The sequence below is a fragment of the Leptosomus discolor genome, chromosome 2 (assembly GCF_034619465.1).
Source record: "Leptosomus discolor isolate bLepDis1 chromosome 2, bLepDis1.hap2, whole genome shotgun sequence".
NCBI classification, from domain to species: Eukaryota; Metazoa; Chordata; class Aves; order Leptosomiformes; family Leptosomidae; genus Leptosomus; species Leptosomus discolor.
Genome location: NC_141392.1, coordinates 55,072,789 through 55,095,736, shown reverse-complemented (window position 1 = coordinate 55,095,736; position 22,948 = coordinate 55,072,789). Strand labels below are relative to the sequence as shown.

Genomic DNA, 22,948 nt, shown 5'->3' with positions numbered 1-22,948 from the left:
TGCACTCAAAGGACATGCACTGACATTACTACATAAACAAAATCCTGGGAAGCTAGGCAAGCTTTTGCAAAGATCTGCAGAAAATTCACACTTCTACAGATTTTTTTTTTTTTTAATCTCAATCTGAGGAGTCCAACCTAGTGGCACAGGTTCCTGAATATAATTTCCAAATTAAATTTACAGCCTGGGCAACAACCATCTGCAGTCAGCTTTAACCTCTGTGTCCTGGCTAAAAGCTGTCATCATTCATTCACATCCTTCCAAAAATTCCTCAGAAGTTTAATCCAAATTCAATTTTCTTCACATTCTGTGCTATAAATGTCTCTAGAGTCTTGCTGCATACTTTTAATTAGCTGCCAGAAGGGACTGCTCTCCCATGATACAGAGCATAATCCGTTTGCCTGGTTTATAAATACTCTGTATTCTGTGGAATGGGGACTATTTGTCAGAACAAAATTAAATTGGTTGAATTGGTGAAGAGTCAGTCCAGGTACAAAATTAATGAACTCAGTGGAGTTTTCAGTCTCCTATTAGTATCTGGCTATACAGAGCTGAAACATTCCCAACAGTGTGCTGCCACTTTTAAAACACAAGTGCACAGTTTAAAGACCCAAGTTACTGTCTTATACGTGTTGGCTGGAAATGTTGTAAACCAAGAGCAGCTCAGAGGCAAAGGCATGCAATAGCATCCTGGTTTTTCACAAACGTACTGTACAACTATTCTGTAGCAAAGAGAGTATGGGAAAAATACACTCAACTTCTGAACGTGACTTCCAGTGCCAGACAGGAGGAAAAAAAAAATACACTGTATTGTTTATATGTAAAAAAGGAGGGAAAATGTTCTATGTATTACAATTAATAGAAATTGGTGAAAAAGACTTTTGACTGAAAAAATGCCTTACCTTGAGAAGTTGAGGAAATGAACATGTCTAGTGAATAAATAGGGCTGCTCAGCAGTGCTTATGTTTTTAATCAATTCCATCTAAAAAGAATTAACAAATCAAATTTTCCATGTTACATCAACGCACATTTTGAAACAAATATAACTCTCAAACAACATATGATGATGCAATTTTCAAGTCTGAATTACTCTGGAATTCCTTCCCCACTATCCCTCCCAAACACTGTAATCAAGATAGCATGACTACTATTTCATGTCCAAGCAAGAAAGGTTAAGCTACAGACACCATCCTGGTATCATGGAGCTTATGTACTTCCAAAAGTGTCTATCAGTTTAAGGAAAGGCATAAACTAAGGGAAAAATCTAAACCTTGCCTAAATCTGCACCAGAGCTTTGCAACTGGCAGCTGCCCTCTGAAGACACTGGCTCTATTCACCAGAATGACAAAATGTAAAAGTCTGAAACTGTAACAGAAAGTGGGAGCTGAGACAACGATGATTTTCATGTAACAATAAAAACTGCCACCACTGCCAAAACACTGATTGATTCACCGGTTCAAACATAGAAATCAGCTCTTACCATTCCTTTTAGTATTACAGCAAATCATGAACACAAGTTAAATGCTCACTTTTAGAAAGATGATCCTAGGTTCTAGTTCAGGCACATTAACATAATTTTAATTTTAAAAAAAATATTAATTTTTCAGATCATTAAAATGGAATAATGTAAACAGCATATATTGAAGACCGCACATTGTGGATATGAATATGTGTTGTGCAAGTTGAGCTCTAGCTATGATCTAGAGGAAACTGAAAGTGTCTAGTAGAGCACACACTAGAGAGTTGAGACATCCTGCTTAATTTTACTTCCTTACTATTAATTTCCTAAGATTTATTTTCAGATTTTTTGTCTGTTCTGAAATGCAGGCTAAATTATGGACATTAAACACAAATGCATTTGAACTGATAGGTTTACTGATTTTACAAACTGGGTAGTAGAAAGTAGTACAGAAAGTACGAGAAATTCATAAACCGGGAAAAAAAAAAAAGGAGGTAAGAGAACATGAACCAAACATTCTGGTTTGAGTCATATCAATTAATGTACTGAATTTAAACACCATTAAGGAGACATTAATTAAAAAAACCTCCATAAAATCTATTTCCTAAAACTTGAATGCTATAGCTGACATAGACAAAATAAGGAAAAACATGGGGTCCAGCCTGTTATATGGTCAAGATAAACTGACTGGCATGTGATGAGTTACTGCACTAAAAGCTTGAAAAGCATGGTAGAAAATTATGTCCATGCCGTAACAATTATAAACTACATTTAAGGGACTGCAACTGTCAATTATTTCCCCTTCTATTTCTAAGTTTCAATATACTGTTATTTTACCACAGTTTTTACACAGTGTGTCATATTTTGTCAGGCACTGGAACAGCCTGCCCAGGGAGGTGGTGAAGTCACCATCCCTGGAGGTGTTTAAGAGATGGGTAGATGTTGTACTTAGGAACATGGTTTAGTGGTGTTGCTAGAGCTAGGGCAAAGGTTGGACTCTGATCTTGAAGATCTCTTCCCACCGAAACTGTTATATGATTCTATGATTTTACTGCTTCTCATCCATCTTTTGTTCTCCATTTTTTCCTAGGACACACAACCTGCCAGCTTCTTTCAGACAACACAAGCTATAGCCATTTAACTTCTAGGACCCAATAAAAAAGTGCACACACTAATATGCTTTTTCCTACTTTTCCTCTGTCTTCAACAATTTTATACACATAAATGCATCATGAGCACTCAAGCAAAATGTTCAGTTTGTCTGTCTTCCCAGGATGGCCTTTTCCTGTCAAACTAGTTCCAGTACATCAAGGCATATTAGGTCTGAGAATACCTGTAAACCCAAGGGAATGGAACATAAAGAAGAGACCACCAAAAGAGAGACAAGATGACAGGAAAAGAGAAACAAGAGAAAACAGAGACGTGCGATTTCAAAACCAAAAGGAGGCAGGGAAGGGATAGTCCCCTTGCTTTAGTCAGTCATATATGGACTCCGGACTGTTTGATTCAAGTACAAACGAGTCTTTATACAGCTCCTTCAGTACAATACAAATGTTAAATTCATAAACTTGAAGAGCAGAGATTATCCAGACCAGAATTAGAAAGCCTGGAAAACTTTGCAGTAATTGGCACAAAGGAACTGAGTATTGTTTGTTAATACTCTGAAGAGACAAGGGCTTTCCTAGCAAATCAAACCAGCTGATATATCTTTAGGACCAGTAACTCTCACTGGCAAAAAATTATGTTCATTCACCTTGCAGAATGAAACAAGGGGAGACTCTAGAGGCTCCTCAATTGGCTGCTTTTTTTGTTTTTACCCAGACAAGTTAGGAGAAGTGAAATTCTCAGAACTGTATGAAGCTTTATGCTATACTGGCATTTACCCTGTGTTATCCTATCTGCATGAATGAAGGAAGATGGCAGAAGGAAGTCATTGATATGGGATAAAAACTTTATTCATGCCACTATGGTCACCACTGTAATCCCATCTGGGAATAAACAAAAAAACAGCATTAGAGTATTAATATAGAGGTGTAAAGATAATATACCCATACAAAGTAATCCCACTGAGTGTAAAGACAGGCAGCTTTAACATAATACCACTAGCTAAACATGTAGGGGTGTGTGTGTATATGTGTTACATAGTACAACACAATCATCCCTTGCCCCTCTGCTCTCCCTGGGACTGGTACCAATTTGCTAGAGCTGGGCAGATTCTCATTACACCACCACCACACTTCCCATTGCACTTCACCTGATGCCAGTGTCAACCTGCTGCCAGATTAGCACAGGCACTGGGGCCTCAGGAGCAAAGGGAGTCTGGAAAGACGCACAGAGAGCAGGACAGAGTCTGACCCCTGGTTTTTTTTAAAATATCTTTCTACGAAACTCAGTATCTTGAGCTATGGTAATGGCTTACTCCAAAGCAGGCACAGAATTTTGTTTTGATTTAAAGTACCTTCATATTTAGATGTTTAATGATCAACTGGACTTGTAAGCAGATGTGGATAAAGTAACAATGTGCATATGAACAAACAAGCAAAAAACATTCTTCTAATAATCCTGCCAAAAGGGTAAGTAAGGCTCAACAGAAACAACACACAGATGTCAGGAGGGAAAAATAAATAACTGTAATGGCTCATGGCCACATGCAGATTGTGGCCATATTTCCCATGGGCCTCTCTCTGATCCCACCGTGCTGAACTGGTTTCAGTCTACCAAGCCAAACATATTGCTCAGGAATAACTAGTGATCTGCCAGGCAAGAGGGGGAAGAAAGACAGACAGACAGAAAGACAGACAGACAGAAGAAAAATCTTCCAGTGTCTCCCAGAAGAGTAAGGTCTCTAAGTGTTTGGGTTTTTTTTCCCCTTTGTTTGTTTGTTTGGTTTGGCTTGGCTGTTTGGGTTTTTTTTTTACAAGATGATTAGTGTAGAGGACCCACAGAGAGGAAGAGTGAGCACAGGACGAGAGCTGAGGAAAGCAAATACCTTTGGATGGAATGAGTGATGAAGGAGAGGGAGATACACACAAGGACAGATGATCTAGGAGATGGTCTTATACCAACATAAGTTTGAAAAGAGATGAAAAGGTACAATACATAGAAGATAACCTACCCTGCCAAACACCGTTGGAGGAGAGGTGAACCAGAACATAACAATGTTTGGAGGGAGAAGCTGTAAAAATACCCAGAGGAAGCCTGAAAGGCGCACATGCCTAGTAGGATAAGGGCACATAAACAGCCATTCCTCTTTCTCACTGCTGCCTCAAGTTCTCCTAAGGGAGTTAGGCTGTTTCAGTGAAACAGTGCTGAAAAAGATAGTAATTTGCTTTTGAAATTAACTAAATGGCACCAGAGAGTCCATGCTGCTCAACAAGGATCACGGGAGAGGGAAAGGCCAGGACACAGTGCAGGGAGAGGCAGGCAGTGGCACCCCACGCCCAGGTGCTCACCTCCACCAGCTGAGCCCACTGCACGGCCCAGCCACAGCAGGCAAAAGCGAACCAAACCAAGAGCATTGGGTGCACTGTGCTCCCCGAGGCAAGGCGAGCATGCACACCACATGGCAGGAGTCTGCAGAGATGCTAAACCACAGCAAGCAGTTGCACCGACCTCTGCGGTGGTGTCAACCCACATTTGCTGTCATTCTACCCCTCCCCCTCAAGCACCAATTAATTGTAAGGAACAGAGCCTTTAGGCTAAATGCTCATTTGCTCCCTAGCATAACATCCTTCTGCCACTGTGACTCCTTGCTTAAGCTTTTATTCTAAATTTTTCTCCAAAATTCATTTTCTGCACTGACTTCTAAATAGGACCTTTAAAGAAGACCAGATCCACAAACAGAGGCAACCTTGTAAATCACAAGCTGTTTTTGAATCTTAAAGCCCACCTGAGCAAGAACATCAAGAGGTGATACTCCACGGGGAAAGGTTTTTCCTTAGTCTGCTGTCCTACACTGTCACTGTAGGATCTCAGTTGGCCACGCTGAAGTAATCAAACCGCAATGGCTCGGCATCATCCCTGTACTCCTACTCAGCTTTGCTGCACTGTAAATAACAATCCAGCAGATGGCACAGTGAAATGGCTCCCAGAGAGGCTGGATGGGGCCCTGCCCGAAACGGGAGAAACGTGGAGGATGGCTCTGCTCCAGCCACAGCATTGTTCCTGCACAAAAACTCAACTCAGGCTTGCCAGAGAGGACACCTTCTTTTCCTCTTCTGGAAAGGGCCAGCCCCCCATGCTGACTGCTCAGAGCAGTCCTGTTTGGTTCAAGATTTGCAGTAGGTAAATTCTACTGGGAACAAAAAGAAATAATCAGATGATAATCCTGTCCAGACAACAGCCAAAATGTTATTACTTTTTTAAAGCTGCTCAATTTCACTGGGAGAATTTGAGGTCAAAATGCATAAAAAAGGTGAGGCAACTGGGATTTTCCAAGTGAGGTCAGCTGGATTGCACTGATCAAATAGGACAACAACAAAAAAAAATCTCTGTATCTGTCTTTCTTTTGAGTTCTTTACCTTCTTCTGCTGTTTTCAGTCTCTACTAAAGGCATGTAGGGTCCAGGAGGCACAAGCATCTACAGGTATTTGGTATATCACTTTCATCTCGGTATTCATTTCCATAAACAACTCACAGGAATGAGACTAGATCTTAATTTTCAGCTCTCAAAAATTTGGAATGATTTCAAGAATTTCTTCAGCTCCCCAAGCTGCTATAACCAATTTTCTCTCTTTAAAAGCATTTAAGAAAAATTAGTGATGGATTTTTAGTGTGTTAAACTGGAATTATATAAAAAACTGGCTGCACATCCATAAGGATGGGTGGTAGAAGGAAATAGGATAAGCTATCAATTACTCCTGTATGTGATTGGTATTTGTGTATCTATAAGCACACTCATTCTTACTTCTCCAAATGCAAAAAATATCGAGGTGAGGGAGGAAGTCAGGGAAGGGGAAGAACTCATTTTGCAGAAGTTCATGTGTCATTTTAAAGCCACATCAATTAGATTGACTTTGTATACACGAATACTACATACTATTTTCTGTATATAATTTAAATGGAAATATTCTAGCAAACGGTAAGGCACAGATTAACTCATCTGTTTCCAAACCTCACTCCCTTATGCCCATAGATGTTCAAAGACTGCACTTCTAATTGCTGGCAGGCACACATAACTCGGGAAAACTTCTTAGTAGGAAGGAGACTGGAAAAGGCAATGAGAATATGGATTCTAGTTATGTGCAATCTCTGCAGTCATTAAGAACACCTACATGCTTAACTTTATTTAACAACAGCAGACTGCATAAGCTAAATATTTACAGAAAAGTCTTGGCTGGATCAGGGCTTTAACCAAACACAGGACTGACAAATGACAGAAAGAAGAGAGACAAGTGAGAAGTCCATGCTGATGCTAGAAGCCTACAGCCCAGCCCAGCTCTCTCTTCTCTTGTTCCAATGCCTGGAGCCTGAGACCATTCATTCTCTTAACTTCCTCTTGTGTACACCACATTAAAGGTAGGAGAAATAATTCCTTTTTTCATATTCTGCTCATAAAAGATGAGAAGACAACTAAAAATACCCTGAACAACAGAACAGTTACTGTCTCCAGGCATGTTTCCTGGTGATCAAAGGCACTTTTCAGCAAAAGTACTCATTAAATTATGAACCTGTTGTAACTATGTAAATAAGCCATACATTAAAATAAAGAGACTCAAGTTATAGTAAGGCAATCTATAGAATAAATCATCAGCTCCACAGCAATACAACCAGCACCATCTGTGCTCCAGGACATTTGCTGTCTAGTAACCTAACACCTTCTAGAGTGCAGAATGTAATACAGACATTTATCCTCTGCCAGTGTATTGGCTGCATCAAAAATAAATCTGGATCTCTCTGGAATCTCCACACGCTGGACCAAAGCACCAAAGACTGTTCAGATGTGATCTTGCATCATGTTTAACAAAAGACAATCTATCTAACCAGAGCAAGGCAGAACAGAACTGAAACAGGAGACGATGAGGGTGAAAGCTGGTGCTTATTAACACCAGAAAGGCTTTTAAGTATTATGATGTGTCTCCCAATCAGCAATGAAACACAGTAAAGAATACAGTCAAAACAAAACCCAAACAAGCCGAAACACAAAAGCAGTCATACCCACAGAAATCCCCTATCCCATATCCAACAGTTAAGCAGAAAAAAATAGCCAGGCAGGCTCTGGTGGACAGGATAGTTTGACCCCAACCTGATAGAACTCCCCAGGCTCCACAGTGCTGCTGGTGGGATACACAGAGGGATGCTGCAAGAGCTGAAGCCCAGGGCTCTGCCCCTTCCCACAGGCAGGGGCAGTGGGGGGACACTAGCCTCCCCCACAGCCTTTCACTGGGGTGTTGCACCCAGCCTTTGGGTTGGCACGGCAGCCCTGGCCAGCTGGTCCCTGCCTCGGGCTGAACTTGAGCACTGCGGGGGGGTTAGGTGAGCCAGCTGCCAGTGGGACTCTGATGGCCACCTTGGAAGGGGGGAAGGTGGGACCTGCAGGAGCAATATCTGCTCCCAAATTTCCATTTGGAATGAACTGTTATATCCAAAACAATAAACTTATGCTCATAAAGGGGCTACAAATAAATCGCCTCAAATCACAGCACAGTGCCGCTGGCAGGCCCACATCTGTGTTTTGAACAATAGCACACATTTTGGGGTTTGCAGGCTGCTATTCCTAGCAGTGAGGCAGGCAGATATCGCAGCATTTACCTGATCAGAAGACCAAAATAGCATGTGTGGGCAATGTGTGCAACAGTTGTGTGTATGGCATCTGACTACATCTGTACACTTTGGTGTCTGAGGTTTTTTATATTCCTTGCATCAATATCTACTGATGGCAGTGACATTCACAGAGGGCACACTGTTCCCCTAAATACAAGGGAATTTAAATAACTGGACCTTTCATGAAATCAAAGCTGCAAAAATAATGCCTCCCTCAACTTTAAAAGAAGATGAAAAGGGATGTCCGGGAAAAGAGGTTTCATGTGGCATTTTCACTTGCCTTAGTGAGGGTTGTGCAATAACATGAAAAAGGTAGACAAGCAAGAGGCTGAGTCAGGCTACAGCAACATGGGTTAGCATGGCCCTGGAAAATAACTTTTTGAAGCAAGTGATTACTAGAGGTGGATTAAGAAAGTGAGCAAAAAAATGCCCTGCTGGCTATTATTTACTCCTGCTCTGCTTAAGGAGACCCAAACCAGGTCTGAAAAAGCTGGCCTACTTACACGATAAACAGTTGTGCCCTGAAGATACATTAATACAGGTCCCAGAAGCTGTTAGCACCTAATGTCACTCGTACTAACCCTTCTCGCCTCACTGCAGGACTAACTGCTACACTGATGAAATTCAAGAGCTGGCTCATTGGAAGTTAGTTTTTCTGGTTAGCTTCCAGATCGTGTTGCTCTTGGCTCTACCATCCATTTCTCCTATTAACTGAAGCCACTTAGAGGATGAATAATTCTGGCTGATTGCTCAGGTCAAAGTAGCAGTACCTTTTCAATACAATTTCTGCTAGTATATGCCTTTGTTTCTCAGTTCTACAAACATAATAAAAAAGCAGGATCTAAGATGAGCAGGAGTAACTTACCTGTTCATTTTTGGTCAGTCTCGTTTTGTTATGGATGTCAGATGTAACCAGGTTGAATCCATGTTTCTCTGATAAAATTCTCAAAAGCAAAACCACAGTTCGACTCCCACACTTTCCAACTCTGTTGTAGACCACCTGGCTGGGGAAAGGAAGTACCTAAATAAAGATTGAAAAAAACGGAGTCAGTATATTGCTATTTTTGTTTCTGTGTACCTCTGAATCACAGTATGTTTTGACCGTAAACCACCAGATACACGCAGGAGAACTTCTAGGACCCTGCCCAGATCAAAAGCATCCACTTCCACCACCAAGCCAGAAGCTCTTTAGAATAGAAACACATGGTGCAGGAGGTGGCAAACTGAGATATCCCCCTCATGATTCATTTTACTATAACAGTGCAGATTGGTAGCTACTTCAGAAACCCTAAGCCACTGATGATATCTTCTAGTGAAAAGGATGGTGAGCTTAAGCTTGCTGTTTATAACCTCAATGCATCAGCTTTAGTCAACTGCCTTACATACAAAGAATGGAGTGAATCTGCACTACAGTTTGGCAACTCAAAGTGAAGTCGACATAACGCAGGAGGAATGCTTGAATTGCAAAACTTCATCTTAAAAAGAAAAAAAAAACACTACCTAAATAACTACCAGTTGTATAGAGCTAAAATTGATCAATTGTTTCAATTTCAAATATAAACATCAATCTTTCAAAGAGACTCAGAGAACAAATCATGCCACTGGCTAGGTATGTACTTCTAGAATAACAGTGTGGCCTGGAGGCCAGCTGGCATAGTCTTATCACATCTGTACAGGTAATGTTCACTAAACCTCAAAACAGAACAGCCACATCTGACCTGCCCACTGGGAATGGTCTCCAGCCCACACTAACTCTTGCACCATGCCCTCCCCCTGGGAAACCAGAACAAGCAAATAGTAATGCATTGCCTTGAAGTACATTGGATGCAGCCTTGTTTTGTTCCTGGACGATGGCCATGGGCTATTCTTTCAGTAAAAGGCATTCTGAAGTCACACTGTTAGACTAGATGAGTATTTGGCATAGAGCATATAGCAGCAGCATCTGATAATATAGGCCAAGAAGCATCTCTTTTCAAGCCATTTGAATTGGCTAACATCGTCAGGAGCTCACAGTTTCACCCACAGTGGTGCATATATGTCACTCACTTATGGAAAGCTCATTTTTCTATTACGATGACAGGCACGAAATGTTTCCCAACATGGGGCCTGCACCCTGGTTCCAGGCGACATGTGTTCAGCACAAGGAATGGCTCATGTGCCAAAGTGATGGTGTGTCTCAACCTATAGTTACTTTTGCTGTTGATGCAATGACGTTCTCACAGCAGAAGGATTTCTAACAAAAGCAGTCAGATGAGGCATATGGGCTTCTGGCACTTCTAACCGTGTTTGAACAGCTAATAGATCTTCATCAGGGAAGCAAAATGATTCCTCAGGCAAACCTTCAGATTACTTTCAAAAAGGACCGCAAACTAGAATAACCAAAAAAAAAAAAAAAAGGAAACTCTGGATTCCCTTATATGTAATGGGAACATACCAGCACTTTGTATTGCTATCAGCATTACACTTCATGACCAAAAGTACATGACAGTACTATTAACAGTACTATTGTTACTGGTTGCAATATTTAGGATATTCTTCACTGTTCCATAATCACAGAAGCCGTCATTCTTCAAATTACCTGGGGAAGGGGTAAGTATTTGGTGATCACGGGCTCAGTTAAGTTTTCTAAGTTCCCAGACACCACATCTGCTGATTCAGAAGGTAAACATGGGCCTCCCAAGGCTCATATAAAATGCACATAACACCCCAAGTCTTACTATTTTTAACACTTATATGAAGTTTTCTATGAGAAACCTAGCCCCCTTATTTCTTATCAGTATTTCCTTCAGAAGCCTTGCTTCTTATGAAATGCAAAATCCCAGCCTCAACGATTAGAGAAGTCCAAAGGTGATGAATTTAACACCTCTATGTTACAGCTGTAGCTAACTGTGGTCAAGATAAGAACAGGGAGAGATCACTTACCAAGTACTGTCATGGACAAGAAACAGACTCTACTTGGGGAAACGAGTTTAATTTATTACCAATCAAATCAGAGTAGGATAATGAGAAATAAACCCAAATTCCACTTCTTCCCAGGCTTAACTTTACTGCCAATTTTCTCTACCTCCTCCCCTCCAGCAGCACAGGGGGACGGGGAATGAGGGTTGCAGTCAGTTCACCACGTGTTGCCTCTGCTGCTCTTTCCTCCTCAGGGGGAGGACACCTCACACTCTCCCCCTGGCTCAAGCATGGGTTCCCTCCCACAGAAGACAGTCCTCCATGAACTTCTCTGAACGCAAGTCCTTCTCACAGGTTACAGCTCTTCACGAACTGCTCTAGCATGGGTCCCTTCCACGGGGTGCAGTCCCTGAGGAACAGACTGCCCCAGTGTGGGTCCCCGGTGGGATCACAAATGCTGCCAGCAAACCTGCTCCAGCGTGGGCTCCTCTCTCCACGAGGCCACAGCTCCTGCCAGGACCTTGCTCCAGCACAGGCTTCCCATGGTGTCACAGCCTCCTTCAGGCATTCACCCGCCCTGGCACGGGGTCCTCCACAGGCTGCAGGTGGATATCTGCTCCACTATTAACCTCCATGGGCTGCAGGGAGACAGCCTGCCTCACCATGGTCTTCACCACAGGTTGCAGGGGAATTTCTGCTCCAGCACATACAGCATCTCCTTCCCTTCCTTCTTCATTGCCCTTGGTGTCTCTGTGTAGTTCTTTCTCTCACCTATTCTCACTCCTCTCTCCAGCTGAAGTTGCCACTGCAGTTTTCTTTTTCCTTTTCTTAAATAGCCTATCCCAGAGGTGCTACCACCATCACTGATGGGCCTGACCTTGGCCAGCAGCAGGTCCGTCTTGGAAGCGGCTGGCATTGGCTCTGTTGGACATGGGGGAACCTTCTAGCAGCTGCTCACAGAAGCCACCCCTGTAACCTCCACCGCTACCAAAACCTTGCCACACAAACCCAATACACTAACCTTTTTCAAAGCAACTGCTAATGATGTCTGAAAGGTTAACATCTGAACACGTTTTATTACGTTGATTGTAACACCGGGGACACCATCATGAAAGTTTTTCTTATGCAAGAACACACGAGCCACAGTCTAGATTTCCCCTTTCTGATTAATTTCTTCGCGTAACAAAACCCACCATAAGTATTTGCCATGGCCCTGCAGCCCTATCCACACAACACTGTACCTTCTGGAATGGGAGTTTCTCTTCTGCTCAGACATACACTTTTGGCATACTTTGCTGTGCAAGTATGTGAAAGCCTTCAGGAGAAATGCTAAGTACATGCTGACAAATGCCAGTGAAGGAGCAAGGGCACATACAGCATGTGTTTGCCTAGCATCCTGGAAATGTGACAAATGATGAGATCTTGTAGGACTACAGAAACGTTTAAAAATGCTTCATAATTATTAACTGCTTTGATTTTCATTCCAGAGTTGCACTTTGCAACACAGCAAGCAAAATTTTTTCTTCATTGGTACTTCATTAATTTCAAGTAGAATTTTGCTGTACCCAGATTACCTTTTACCTTCAAGTTCTTACAAAATCTCTGACTTGATTAGCCAGCAATCTTGAGTGAATCTTATTAATATAATTCTTTAAAAATGAAATAAAATTAAAGCAAGCCTTTGTCAAGTCTCTAAGTGCAAACAACTTTACCAGAAAAAAAAAAAAAAAAAAAAAAAAAAAAAAAAAGAGACAGCTGCTACCAACTCTGGCCAGTTCTCACCTTTCTTTCTGAAACTCACCTTCCTACAAGCACAATTCTGTTCTGCACACAGACAATAACCTTGGTAATCCCCCAAACGAAACTGTAAGCAAATACTCATCGCAGACAGAAAAAACTGAAATAAAGGGCTACTATTTTCAGACAACTGTTTAGCTTCAAGGAGGCAAATACATCAATGCCTTGATTCAGTAAACATCTGAATGCACTTAGGTAAAATCGGACAGGATTCGAGATAAACGCTACAGCTCAAAGCTCACTTCAGAAGAACACAGTCATTAATGGTAATCGAAACTTCACTTGCAGCACTGCTGAATGTGGCTAGCTTTAGGGACGAACTGCTGAAGCTTTGCTCATGTTTCGTCTGTTTACGTCACCATTCCACCTACTTAAATGCACCAGAGTCTGCGACCAGTAGACAAAGCCATGTACTACACATGCTTTTGGTACATAAGCAAGTATTTGTTTAACATGACCAGTTCCCTTAAGATGCTGCAAATCTGCTTTCTGCATTTTAGATAATGTCTAGGTAATTTCTTAGAAGATTAAATATTTCTTCCAAAAACCTGAGTTTGTATCAGGCAGATGTAGAAATGCAAGAAACTGAAAACTTCTTTAGAGAGGAACTTCCCTTTTTTCCCCGTCGCAATACTCACAACAGACTCACGATAATATAAGAGGTGGTGGCAGAGGAGGCACTTGAAAGGAAGGCTCCCATTTTATTAGCAGAAACAAGATGGAAAACAGCAGTTGGAGGTTTACAAAAGACTAATTAGACTACATTTTATTTTACAATGAGAGTATGTATCATGTAGACTGACTAACTGCTGAGGTGATGAGCTGGCAACATGATATTCATGTAACAATATACACAACTTCAAAATAATTACAGAGTGATTTTATTGAGCACTGCATCAAAGCTCAGAGGTAATATAAACAATTCAAACATATAATTCACTTTGGAGTTATATGAATTAGTACTTACAGCTATAAAAATGTAAAACCCACAGTATAATTACAACAGCTCTCTCCAAGGGTATGGAAAGTTATATAACAATTTACTTGTCAGTTCAAACTGAGGTTTTTTTTTCTTTTGTTCCACAGTTAAAGAAGATGTCAAGAACCATTGCAAATGAAATCAAGGAGAATAAAAATGCAAGTTTAACCCAAAATGAATTTGCGTTATGGACAACAACTGTCAAGTAGCTCTGCAGGGTAGGTCTGCCAATGTCACGAGGGGAGTAATTTCTCAGATAGCCTGACAAAAGCCCAGGCTTCCATCTTCAGTGGTGGCTTTGTCTCCAGGTAAACCTTTGCACTACATAAAACAACCCATTAGGCTGGACAATTACTTGCAGTGGCAACAATTTAGGGATCCACTCAATCGTTCATTTTTACTGAGCCAAATCCAATATAATTTTGCCCATTTGCCAAAAATGTCCCAGTGCAGGAACAATTTGCCCAGACAAGTAACTCATGTCAGAGACACGTGTTACCAGAAAGAAATCCATTACCTTCACAACTTCTGCAAGTAAGTGACCCGTGTCCTTACTCATGAGAGATGGCAGAAGTGTGTGCCAGAAACTTAGCTTCTCCTTTTGCAGCAGATACTAACCTGTGGTCAGACAGTGCTCCATGTTTATCAGGTAAATGAGGCCAACCAACAGAGACAAAAACCGTAAGATTGTAAAAGCAATGAAACATTTGCTAACATCACACATGTCTCTATATTGCATCACATTTTCCCAGTGCAACCTCTCAGGTTTTTCTTCCTGCCCAACTGAGACAGAGTTGTAAGAATTTAAAAAATGGCTTACTGGGTAAAAGCAATAGCCCTTTTGGCTCATGAGTGGTGGATGACGCTTATTAGGCACCTGCAAACCCGAGCGCCTTCAGCCGTCCATTTCTCTCCAGTATCTCTCCTCCAGTGCCCCCAAAGATTGCATGTGGGATGTAGGAAGGCACACCCTTGCCTGTTGCCTGAAGAATTTCTTACACAACCTGCTATACCAACAAATTTCAGAATTTTCTTACCCACCATGCATTTCATTTTTAGCTCATCTTCTACCATTTCCAGGGAATACCCGTTCTCACATTGTGGGTTTCATGAAGACAGATCAGATAATTCAGTCATCAGCTTTGAGATCTTTGTAGATCCATGAGATGACTCTTTTTAATTGAGGTTTCTCACAAGCCTGCCGTGGCCTCTTTAAAGACAAACTCTAAGGCTACTAAGAGATAACATATTCCAAACCTAACTTCAGGAATTGCTGCAAAAAATCCTATTCCAAACAAATATCAACTTACTCTTATTCACTTTTAAAGCAATTACAATGAAGAATGGCTAACGCAAACTTATGTTAGCAGAAAACATGACTGAAAGATGAAAACAAGAGAAAAGAAAATAAATTACTAGTTAGCTTGCTTCTTACACAGCTAAACCACACAGATTCAGTTACGTCAGGATCCACCTGTAGAGTATAGTAACACTGCACAGAGACAAGCTTTTGGAATTAACTAGCTCTAAAGCAGACCAGACAGCATGATCTTCTCTATAGGTTACTGCAAATACAGTAGAAACCACAAGGAAAATAAAGATGAAATCAGTTTGTTTTCAAGGTTTGAAAGCCACATAGCTACAGTAGAGCACTGAAAATAAGGCAGAAGAAGAAACAGAAGATTCTTCTGTTGCATTTTCATTAAGCAACTAATTTAATTGAAAAAGGATGACCTCCTGCCCCCCCCCCCCCAACAATGCATTTCATCTGTTTGGCAGCTGACTATTTGGAAGAATAAGTTAAAATGCGTTCTCTAAGGTTCAACATCCCTAAGTACCAAGATAATTGAAAACATAAGCATGGAGCACAAGCAGCAAAAGGAGACTGGTTGTGGACATAATCCTCAAACTTACTAAGAAAAGCATTACTATGAAGTGTCCGCCAAAGCTAATGGTTCCCAACATGTCTCACAAAACAGATCAGTATAGTCAATATCAAAACTTCCAATAATTTTTCTGTGAAGTACTGCACCCTTACAAATCAAAAAAGAGCTCTGTCTAAATAAAGCATAGTAAAGTCTCTCTGTTAAGTCTCAGATAAGGTCCTGTTACTATGGCTATACCGCAAATTTAAACTATGATAAAATCAATAGCAAGAAAAGGTCTAAGACCAAATTTTCGAAGTTTTGGCTGCATCCTGCCAACACATTTCATTTTGCCCCTTTCCTACTTTACTCCTGATTTACCTTCCTACAACAGCAGCTTGCAGCTGAGCAAAACCTCTACTTCCACAGTCTGCTGCACAAGATTCCCTGCCAAATAAGAGTGCAGAACCAGGTTTATTTCAGGTATATGAAGTTACAGCAATGTTCAAATCCAGCACATGTATAGAATGAGGCAAACAGGTTGGTAAAGAGCAGATGCTCTGTTCTGAGTGAAGGGAGCAGTTTCAGGTGGTCACTGACGTTAGGCAGCCTCTGGAGGCATGAGCAAGACTCCTGGTTTTCACCACTCAACAACACTCACTGTATGCAAGGGATGGCAGCTCCGGCCCCTCTCAGGGATGAAGCAGGTAAGAGGGAATCACCTCCAAACAGATAATTGCTTCGGGAGGGGGTACAACCAACACCTACTAGATTAATCAAATCTTGCCCTTTCACCCTTTCGTAACATATTATGCTTTTCAATCTCCTCCTCATTCTTCTTGCTTTTCTATGCAGTTTACAATTTGTTCACCTTTTCTGGGACCAAAATGAGATACAGAGCTTGTCTTGTCACCATAGCACCAAACAGAACTGAATCCTTCATATCCTGAAGACATCCTTTCTAATACATTTCAGGATGGCATTTAGAAGAATCAAAGCATATGGGACTGTCACTGGTATAGAGAAGGATGCAGCACATAAAGCCATCACTGTTTTTCTTCTTTACCCTACACAAGCGCATGCAGATTATAACCCTATACAAGTGCATGCAGATTACAACAAAAAAGAACAGGAAGACCCTCATTAGTTTTCTTGTGAAAAGCAGTATTTTAATCTCTTACTTCTAAAGTTCATAACATTGTGCAAGTCATCTTACTGGTGTGCACCTCTCTCATAACAAGATAAAGGAGATAAATGATCTAAGGATATGGTTCACTGATGCTGTTATTTGTTGAGGGAATTAGCATGAATTCAGGTAGGTCAAGAATTTTAGTGTCTTCAGTTACCCAGTTTTCCACTGGAAGGCTTTCCATGTAGTATGAAAAAAACCTTAAGCTGAAGAACTTATGCAAGTCAGATTTTAACTCCAGAGTAGCTTCACATTATATGTATATATATCTTGGAACTGTAAAGTTTTAAACTGCTGGTTTTCCTCCTAAGCCCAGGGTTTTGTACACTCTGTGATGTGCTCAGAACACACTGGCACAGTTATTCTCTGTTTAAGTAGTAAATCCTATCACATCCAACCCACATGTTTATGTTGGATACTGACAAAATGAGAGATATTAAGTAGCTAAGCCTGGTTTTAAAACTTTTTATAATACATCACAGCACTGGTGTTCCCTTAAGTAACTTAACTACCTTACAGTAGTTTCTATCCTTCCAACGCAATATTCACGAATTCACCTCGGGAGCCAATAATATTGGATTTGAATGTGGTGAGCGGTAGACCAAATAATTTATTCCTCTGCATGCACTTGCTTTCTTCATATTAAGGTTTAACCCTTTTGTACCTATTATGTAGCTAGTGCAACAACTCGTGGTTTCACCACTGTCAATGACCTATCACACCGTGTCTCAGCCCTCCTGTCCTTTACTTTAGGCCCCCTTCAGTAGTTTCACATTTTATTTTAATGTCTCCAGCATGCTTCTCTTTTCAACTGCACTTTGCACAGGCACTTTATAAATCAACTGCAGTGTGAAATAAAGGTTGGTTATAGCCATAACTGGATTTTAATTTGTAAAACAGGCCAATTCTGCTGGACACGCTTGGTACTCATGAGCTGGGCTCCAAGGTTCTCTTGCTCCACATGCTCAGGTGAACTCAAAGAGACTAAATTTCCATCACAGCTTCTGCAGGTAACAAATCTAGTTCATGACAATGTGTCACCACCCAGAAGGAGCAACACTAAGCAGCACCTACAGGAAGGACAATGTGCTGCTGGCCAACTCTTCCAGCAGAGCCAGAACACAGCAGAAAACCCAGTGTTATCTAAAATTACTCAAAGGTCCAGATTACCTTCCTGTCTGACCACGGTCCACATCTGAGTCACAAGTGGATCCTGTGGTGTTGGAGACGCCACATGTCGGAGGCAATAATGAATGAGGCTCAGCACCAAGTGCTCCCATTTCACATTGCTTCTGCAATCTGAAATGATTAATCCGGCTTTCTCAGGCAAACCAAACTTCATTTCTGCTGACCAAGGTAGAACTCCTTTCCATTTCATTGCAGGGAGCTTCTCTCCGTATCTACTCAAAATCCCCAACGGTGCCAGCAGCAAAGGCCTCCACACTCCCCCTGGATGCTGGGGTGTCATGGGTGCTGTTCTGAGAATTACCTGTTGATACTCGCACTGCCATGTCCTTCCAATTACTTGCTCAAATTCCTCCTTCACCTGAATTACCATGATACCACCACTCTCACACAAACCCTTCAGCCCAGTCAAGACTCCCTGTCCTCTTTTTCGGATGTTTTGACTCTGCTGTTGACCACTCACAGGCAAGTTTACAATCACATTTTTTGATTAAAGCTCATGGCCCCGGTTAGAGTCCTTCACCACTATTTACAGTTTCCTAAACTACACTTTATAGTTCTACCTCTCACTTGTCTTCAAAATCATGAGGCTTTCAAAATAATACTAGAATTTATTTGGTTGGAATTTTTTTCAGTTTTGCAAGCCTCCACAGCATCCCAAGTTCCAGGTTTTCAAGTTTGTTCTTCAAGCATCGTAGCTAGAAAAAAAAAACCCTTTTTTTTCAGGCCAAGATTCTTTCAAAACTGTTCAATGGTAACAGTTCAGGATTTCAGAACAGCATCAAATGTAAGACTTGTGGTAAAATCATGAGTGTTACTCAACTGAGTCACAAGGATTAGCAACATTAACCAAATCAGTTTGTCCCTTTCAAAAGATACCCTGTCATACTACCCCTATCCACAATTGCAGATTTTTGTTTTTCACTGAAAGTTTAAACCATCCAGACCCAGCTGTAACTGGACTTCAGTATTATAATCCAACGCATCCTAAAAACAGATAATGAAGGTGGCCATGATTGAGTGGATATGATTGAGTGGTTATGACCTCCATCTACGCTATGTTAGTTTATGAATACCTTCCTATCATAGAAAGAAGGGGAAGAAGAGGGGAATGTATTGGACAGTTGGAAATTTAAAATGGTAATCTGTAACAGATATTCATATGCTGTGAAATAATCTGCATGAATGCTTTGCAGATGAACAAAAATCAACACAGAATGGATCATGTCCAAAATTTCAGTGAAAACACAGCTCTACTAGCTTCAGAAGTGGAGATACTAATGCCTTGGGCAGTGTTTTAGCTACAGTATGCGACATAGAACAAAACTTACAGGTTGCAAAACTGGTGATATCAGAGTTTTTCTATTTTGTGTAACAGAGGGTAGGCTGCTGTGTTAATGCCAGGGCAAGCGAAATTCCACCTTTAACTATGCACACAGCCTGACAATTAAAGTACAAACCAAAACATTAGATATTTTCCAAGCATCTTTGAAACTAGATGGATGAAAACTACAGACTACTGTCATTCACAAAACCCACATCTCTGTTGTCTCCCAAAGTCTTTCAAAATTGAGAGGCCGAAAATGTCAGGCTTAGTAAAAAGCCAATTCACTATTGTTTAAACTTTTGCAGGATGTCAGCATGCACAGTATCCCTCACAGATCCATCTTCCTGTGACAGGCAATTTGGCTTTAATTTCCCAAGTCTCTTTGTACTGTCCATTCAGTATCAGTCAGCCTCCTCACACGAACACCCTCCTGATATACTATAAACTGAAGAAGTATTAAAAAATAAGTAATAATCTTCTCTATTTTGATAAATAACAGGATAGAATAATTTCTTGTCCCAAAGATTCTTGATCAATAAATTAATATGAACAAAACAAACAAATTAGTAAACCAGTACTATTCAGATATTTTTATGACCCAATTCACACTTCATAGTACAGATTCAATTCTAGCTTTTGGCAGTATCTCTGTAATACTAGTGTGCTATATCATTCACCACCCATAGCTTCATCAGGGTTCTGACTGATTATAAATAACAGACAATGGGGAAATCTTCCAGAAAAAACAGATTTTTCTTCCCTTGAGATACTTCCTTTTATAAGGAAGGAGAATACATTTTATAAAGAACACAAAATAATGATTCCCAATATTTGTACACTTATTTTACACCACCTTTAATAAATCGAGGGAAGTGGAAAAACATGTTATGTTTTCTGAAATCGCAGTATTTTATTGACTCTACTAGGCTCAAAAGCTCAGTTATGCAGTAAAACAGTACTTCAAACTATAAAGGGGATCTTTGTGGTTAAGGCACTTATTGAATTCTCTTTTAATATTTTGATTTTATCAGTCAGCTACTGAGTCTGGTAACCACAGGAAGTTACTCTATTTTAGCTCTTCTAAATTCTGGCAATTTCTGCTAGCTGAAAACTCACACTGCGAGATCGTCTCATAAACAACTCTTCATTTTACGAGCAGGATAGGGCTTTTTTAATCACTGAAATCTCCTTCAACTCTACCCTGGATGGATTGCTTCAAAGATTATCAACCATTTGTTTGCTGTTGCTAAAGAGAGAATTTCAACTCTATTAAAACCACACTACTATTAATGCTCTTAAAATCCCTAATAAGCATGTACCTAAAAGAAAAAAAATCTTGCTTCTTTTTTTTTTGTTGTGTGTTTTGGCTTTTTTGGTTTAGTTTGTTGTGTTTTTTTCTGTTTGTTTGTGGGTTTTTTTGTTTGTTTGTGGTTTTTGTTTTGTTTTTGTTTGGGTTTTTTTTGTTTTTTTTTTTTTTTTTTAATCAAGCATTTCATCCCTTAGAAATCAATCACTTAAGACTGTAGAGTTCTGAAGGGGTAAAACCATGTTCTCAAAAAAGATAGCTAGAGCTAAAACAAGTTCAAATGAAACAGGAAGTATCCACTAAAAAAAATAAATCAAAACTGAAAGAAAAAAACATAGCTCTTGGCTGTTATCTTAGTACTGTTATTGAAAGAACTGGAAAAAATAAAGCTGACACAAACCTTATGAACAGAAAACCACAATGTAATGGGGGCAATGTTGACAATTTTAGTAAGATTGAAAGTCGAATAAAATATAAAAAACCTACTTGACAACAGAGAGTGACAAGGACTGGGTACAGTATGTACATACCAAAGGCCACTCTAGGATTCTGCAATCTTTTCCCAGTTTTGATCCATCAGGAAAACATGAACAATTATCACATAAGTAATAGGTAAGAACTGAAAGAATGGTGAAAAGGGTATGTATCCACTTTCCAGCTTCAAACCAATAAAATCAAATGTATTTTGTGTATGCATTTTATTTCTTTTCATTTTTATCTCATCCTGACCCACATCCATTTGTATCCACTTAAAGCACTGAAGCACTGTGACACACGTGCCAAGCACAGGGCTTTGCTGACACCTAAACAGCTGCCAAAAGACGTTAGGTCCAGGACAAGCATCCCACGGGAAAACCACCAAGAAAAGGAGAATAGACCACTTGAATGTAATTTATCTGTCATCTATGTGCAGAGCCCCTTTACACATATATATCAGCTGCAACAAAAGAGAGACATATCCTGATGCTCTTGCCAAGTTCTCAAGGGAAAAGCTTTCAACGAATAACAACAGTAGGTTTGATAAAGAGTGCATCATTTGTCCTCAAAGGTTAGCTTCACCATCTTGGATGGAGGAACAAACCTCAGGAAGTTTTGCTAAGGAAATAGCTACCCCAAATACTGGAACAAAATACACCTGTTTTATTTGCTGAAATGCTCAGATATATACTAACTGAACACCACCAGTCACTAATGAACATCAATTTCACGGGTGTTTTTCAAAAACAGGTTAGCATCATCTATAGGCACCCTTTATCCTTTCTCTGTAGTTTGGAGTCTAAACAAATCATCACTTTGCAAAACCTTACAATTGATATTTTCAGATGCATATAAAAAAAACCAAGAGGTAGTAAGATAGAGATTTGAACCAAGAAATTCAAGTGCTTTAACTAGAAAAGTTAATTTCTAGTGACAGAGTAGAAGGTTACATTTGGCTCAACTATGTTGCCTTTTTATCTGTCACATACTAACACCAGCAAGACCAGAGGTGTGCCAGGGTTATTGGAGGTTGCATCTACCTAGAGAAGCACATACAGATCAGTCTTAGAGCTTGTGAAAATCTAGAATTAGTCAATCTCTGGTCAAGTCTTTGGTGCCTAAAGGACCAAAGAAGAATGGTGTATGCCAGACACATTACTTTCATACCACCGGCTTGGCAACCTTCATACCACTGCCAAGGGTAATCACTGCTAATCTGTAACAGTCAAGTACACATTTACTGGGAAAGACTTGAAAAGCTGGTGCAACTGGCCTTAAAGGGACAACCAGAACCACACCAGCAATGTTTATGTACAGCAGAGAGCAAACCTTTCCTTCTCTGCTTGCGCTGAGAAGATTGCTGCTGCCACTTTTATTTGAACAAACAGCCCAGTACCCTGATCTCCTGAAACATGACGATGCTATTCCTTATTCAGAGAAAAAGTGTTATTTTCAGTTCTTCCCCTGGGAAAAAAAAAAACAACAAAAAAAACCCCAAAACCACGTAGTATTAAGAAACCCCAAAAGTTCTGGCACCTAGCCATGACAAAAAGCCAAAAATAACACAATTTCCAACAAAACAGCTACAGTCCAGTGCATATCAACTGTTGGTGGCCTTCCACCAGTATAGCTAACTACATACCGCCAATATTAGCTATCAAGTTATTTCAACCCCAGGCAATGGATTGTTGTCCATTACCTCAA

General features: G+C 40.4%; 1 protein-coding gene across 1 annotated transcript in view; it reads right to left on the bottom strand.

Annotated features, from left to right (window-relative positions):
- UST (uronyl 2-sulfotransferase) overlaps positions 1–22,948 on the bottom strand; it is a 169,080-nt gene that overhangs the window by 77,385 nt on the left and 68,747 nt on the right. Inside the window, exons 3-4 of the mRNA XM_086461093.1 lie at positions 9,087–9,242; positions 903–982 (exon numbers count right to left, since the gene is read on the bottom strand). Of these exons, the coding sequence (XP_086317219.1) occupies positions 903–982; positions 9,087–9,242 (236 nt within the window). The remainder of the gene's footprint in view (positions 1–902; positions 983–9,086; positions 9,243–22,948) is intronic.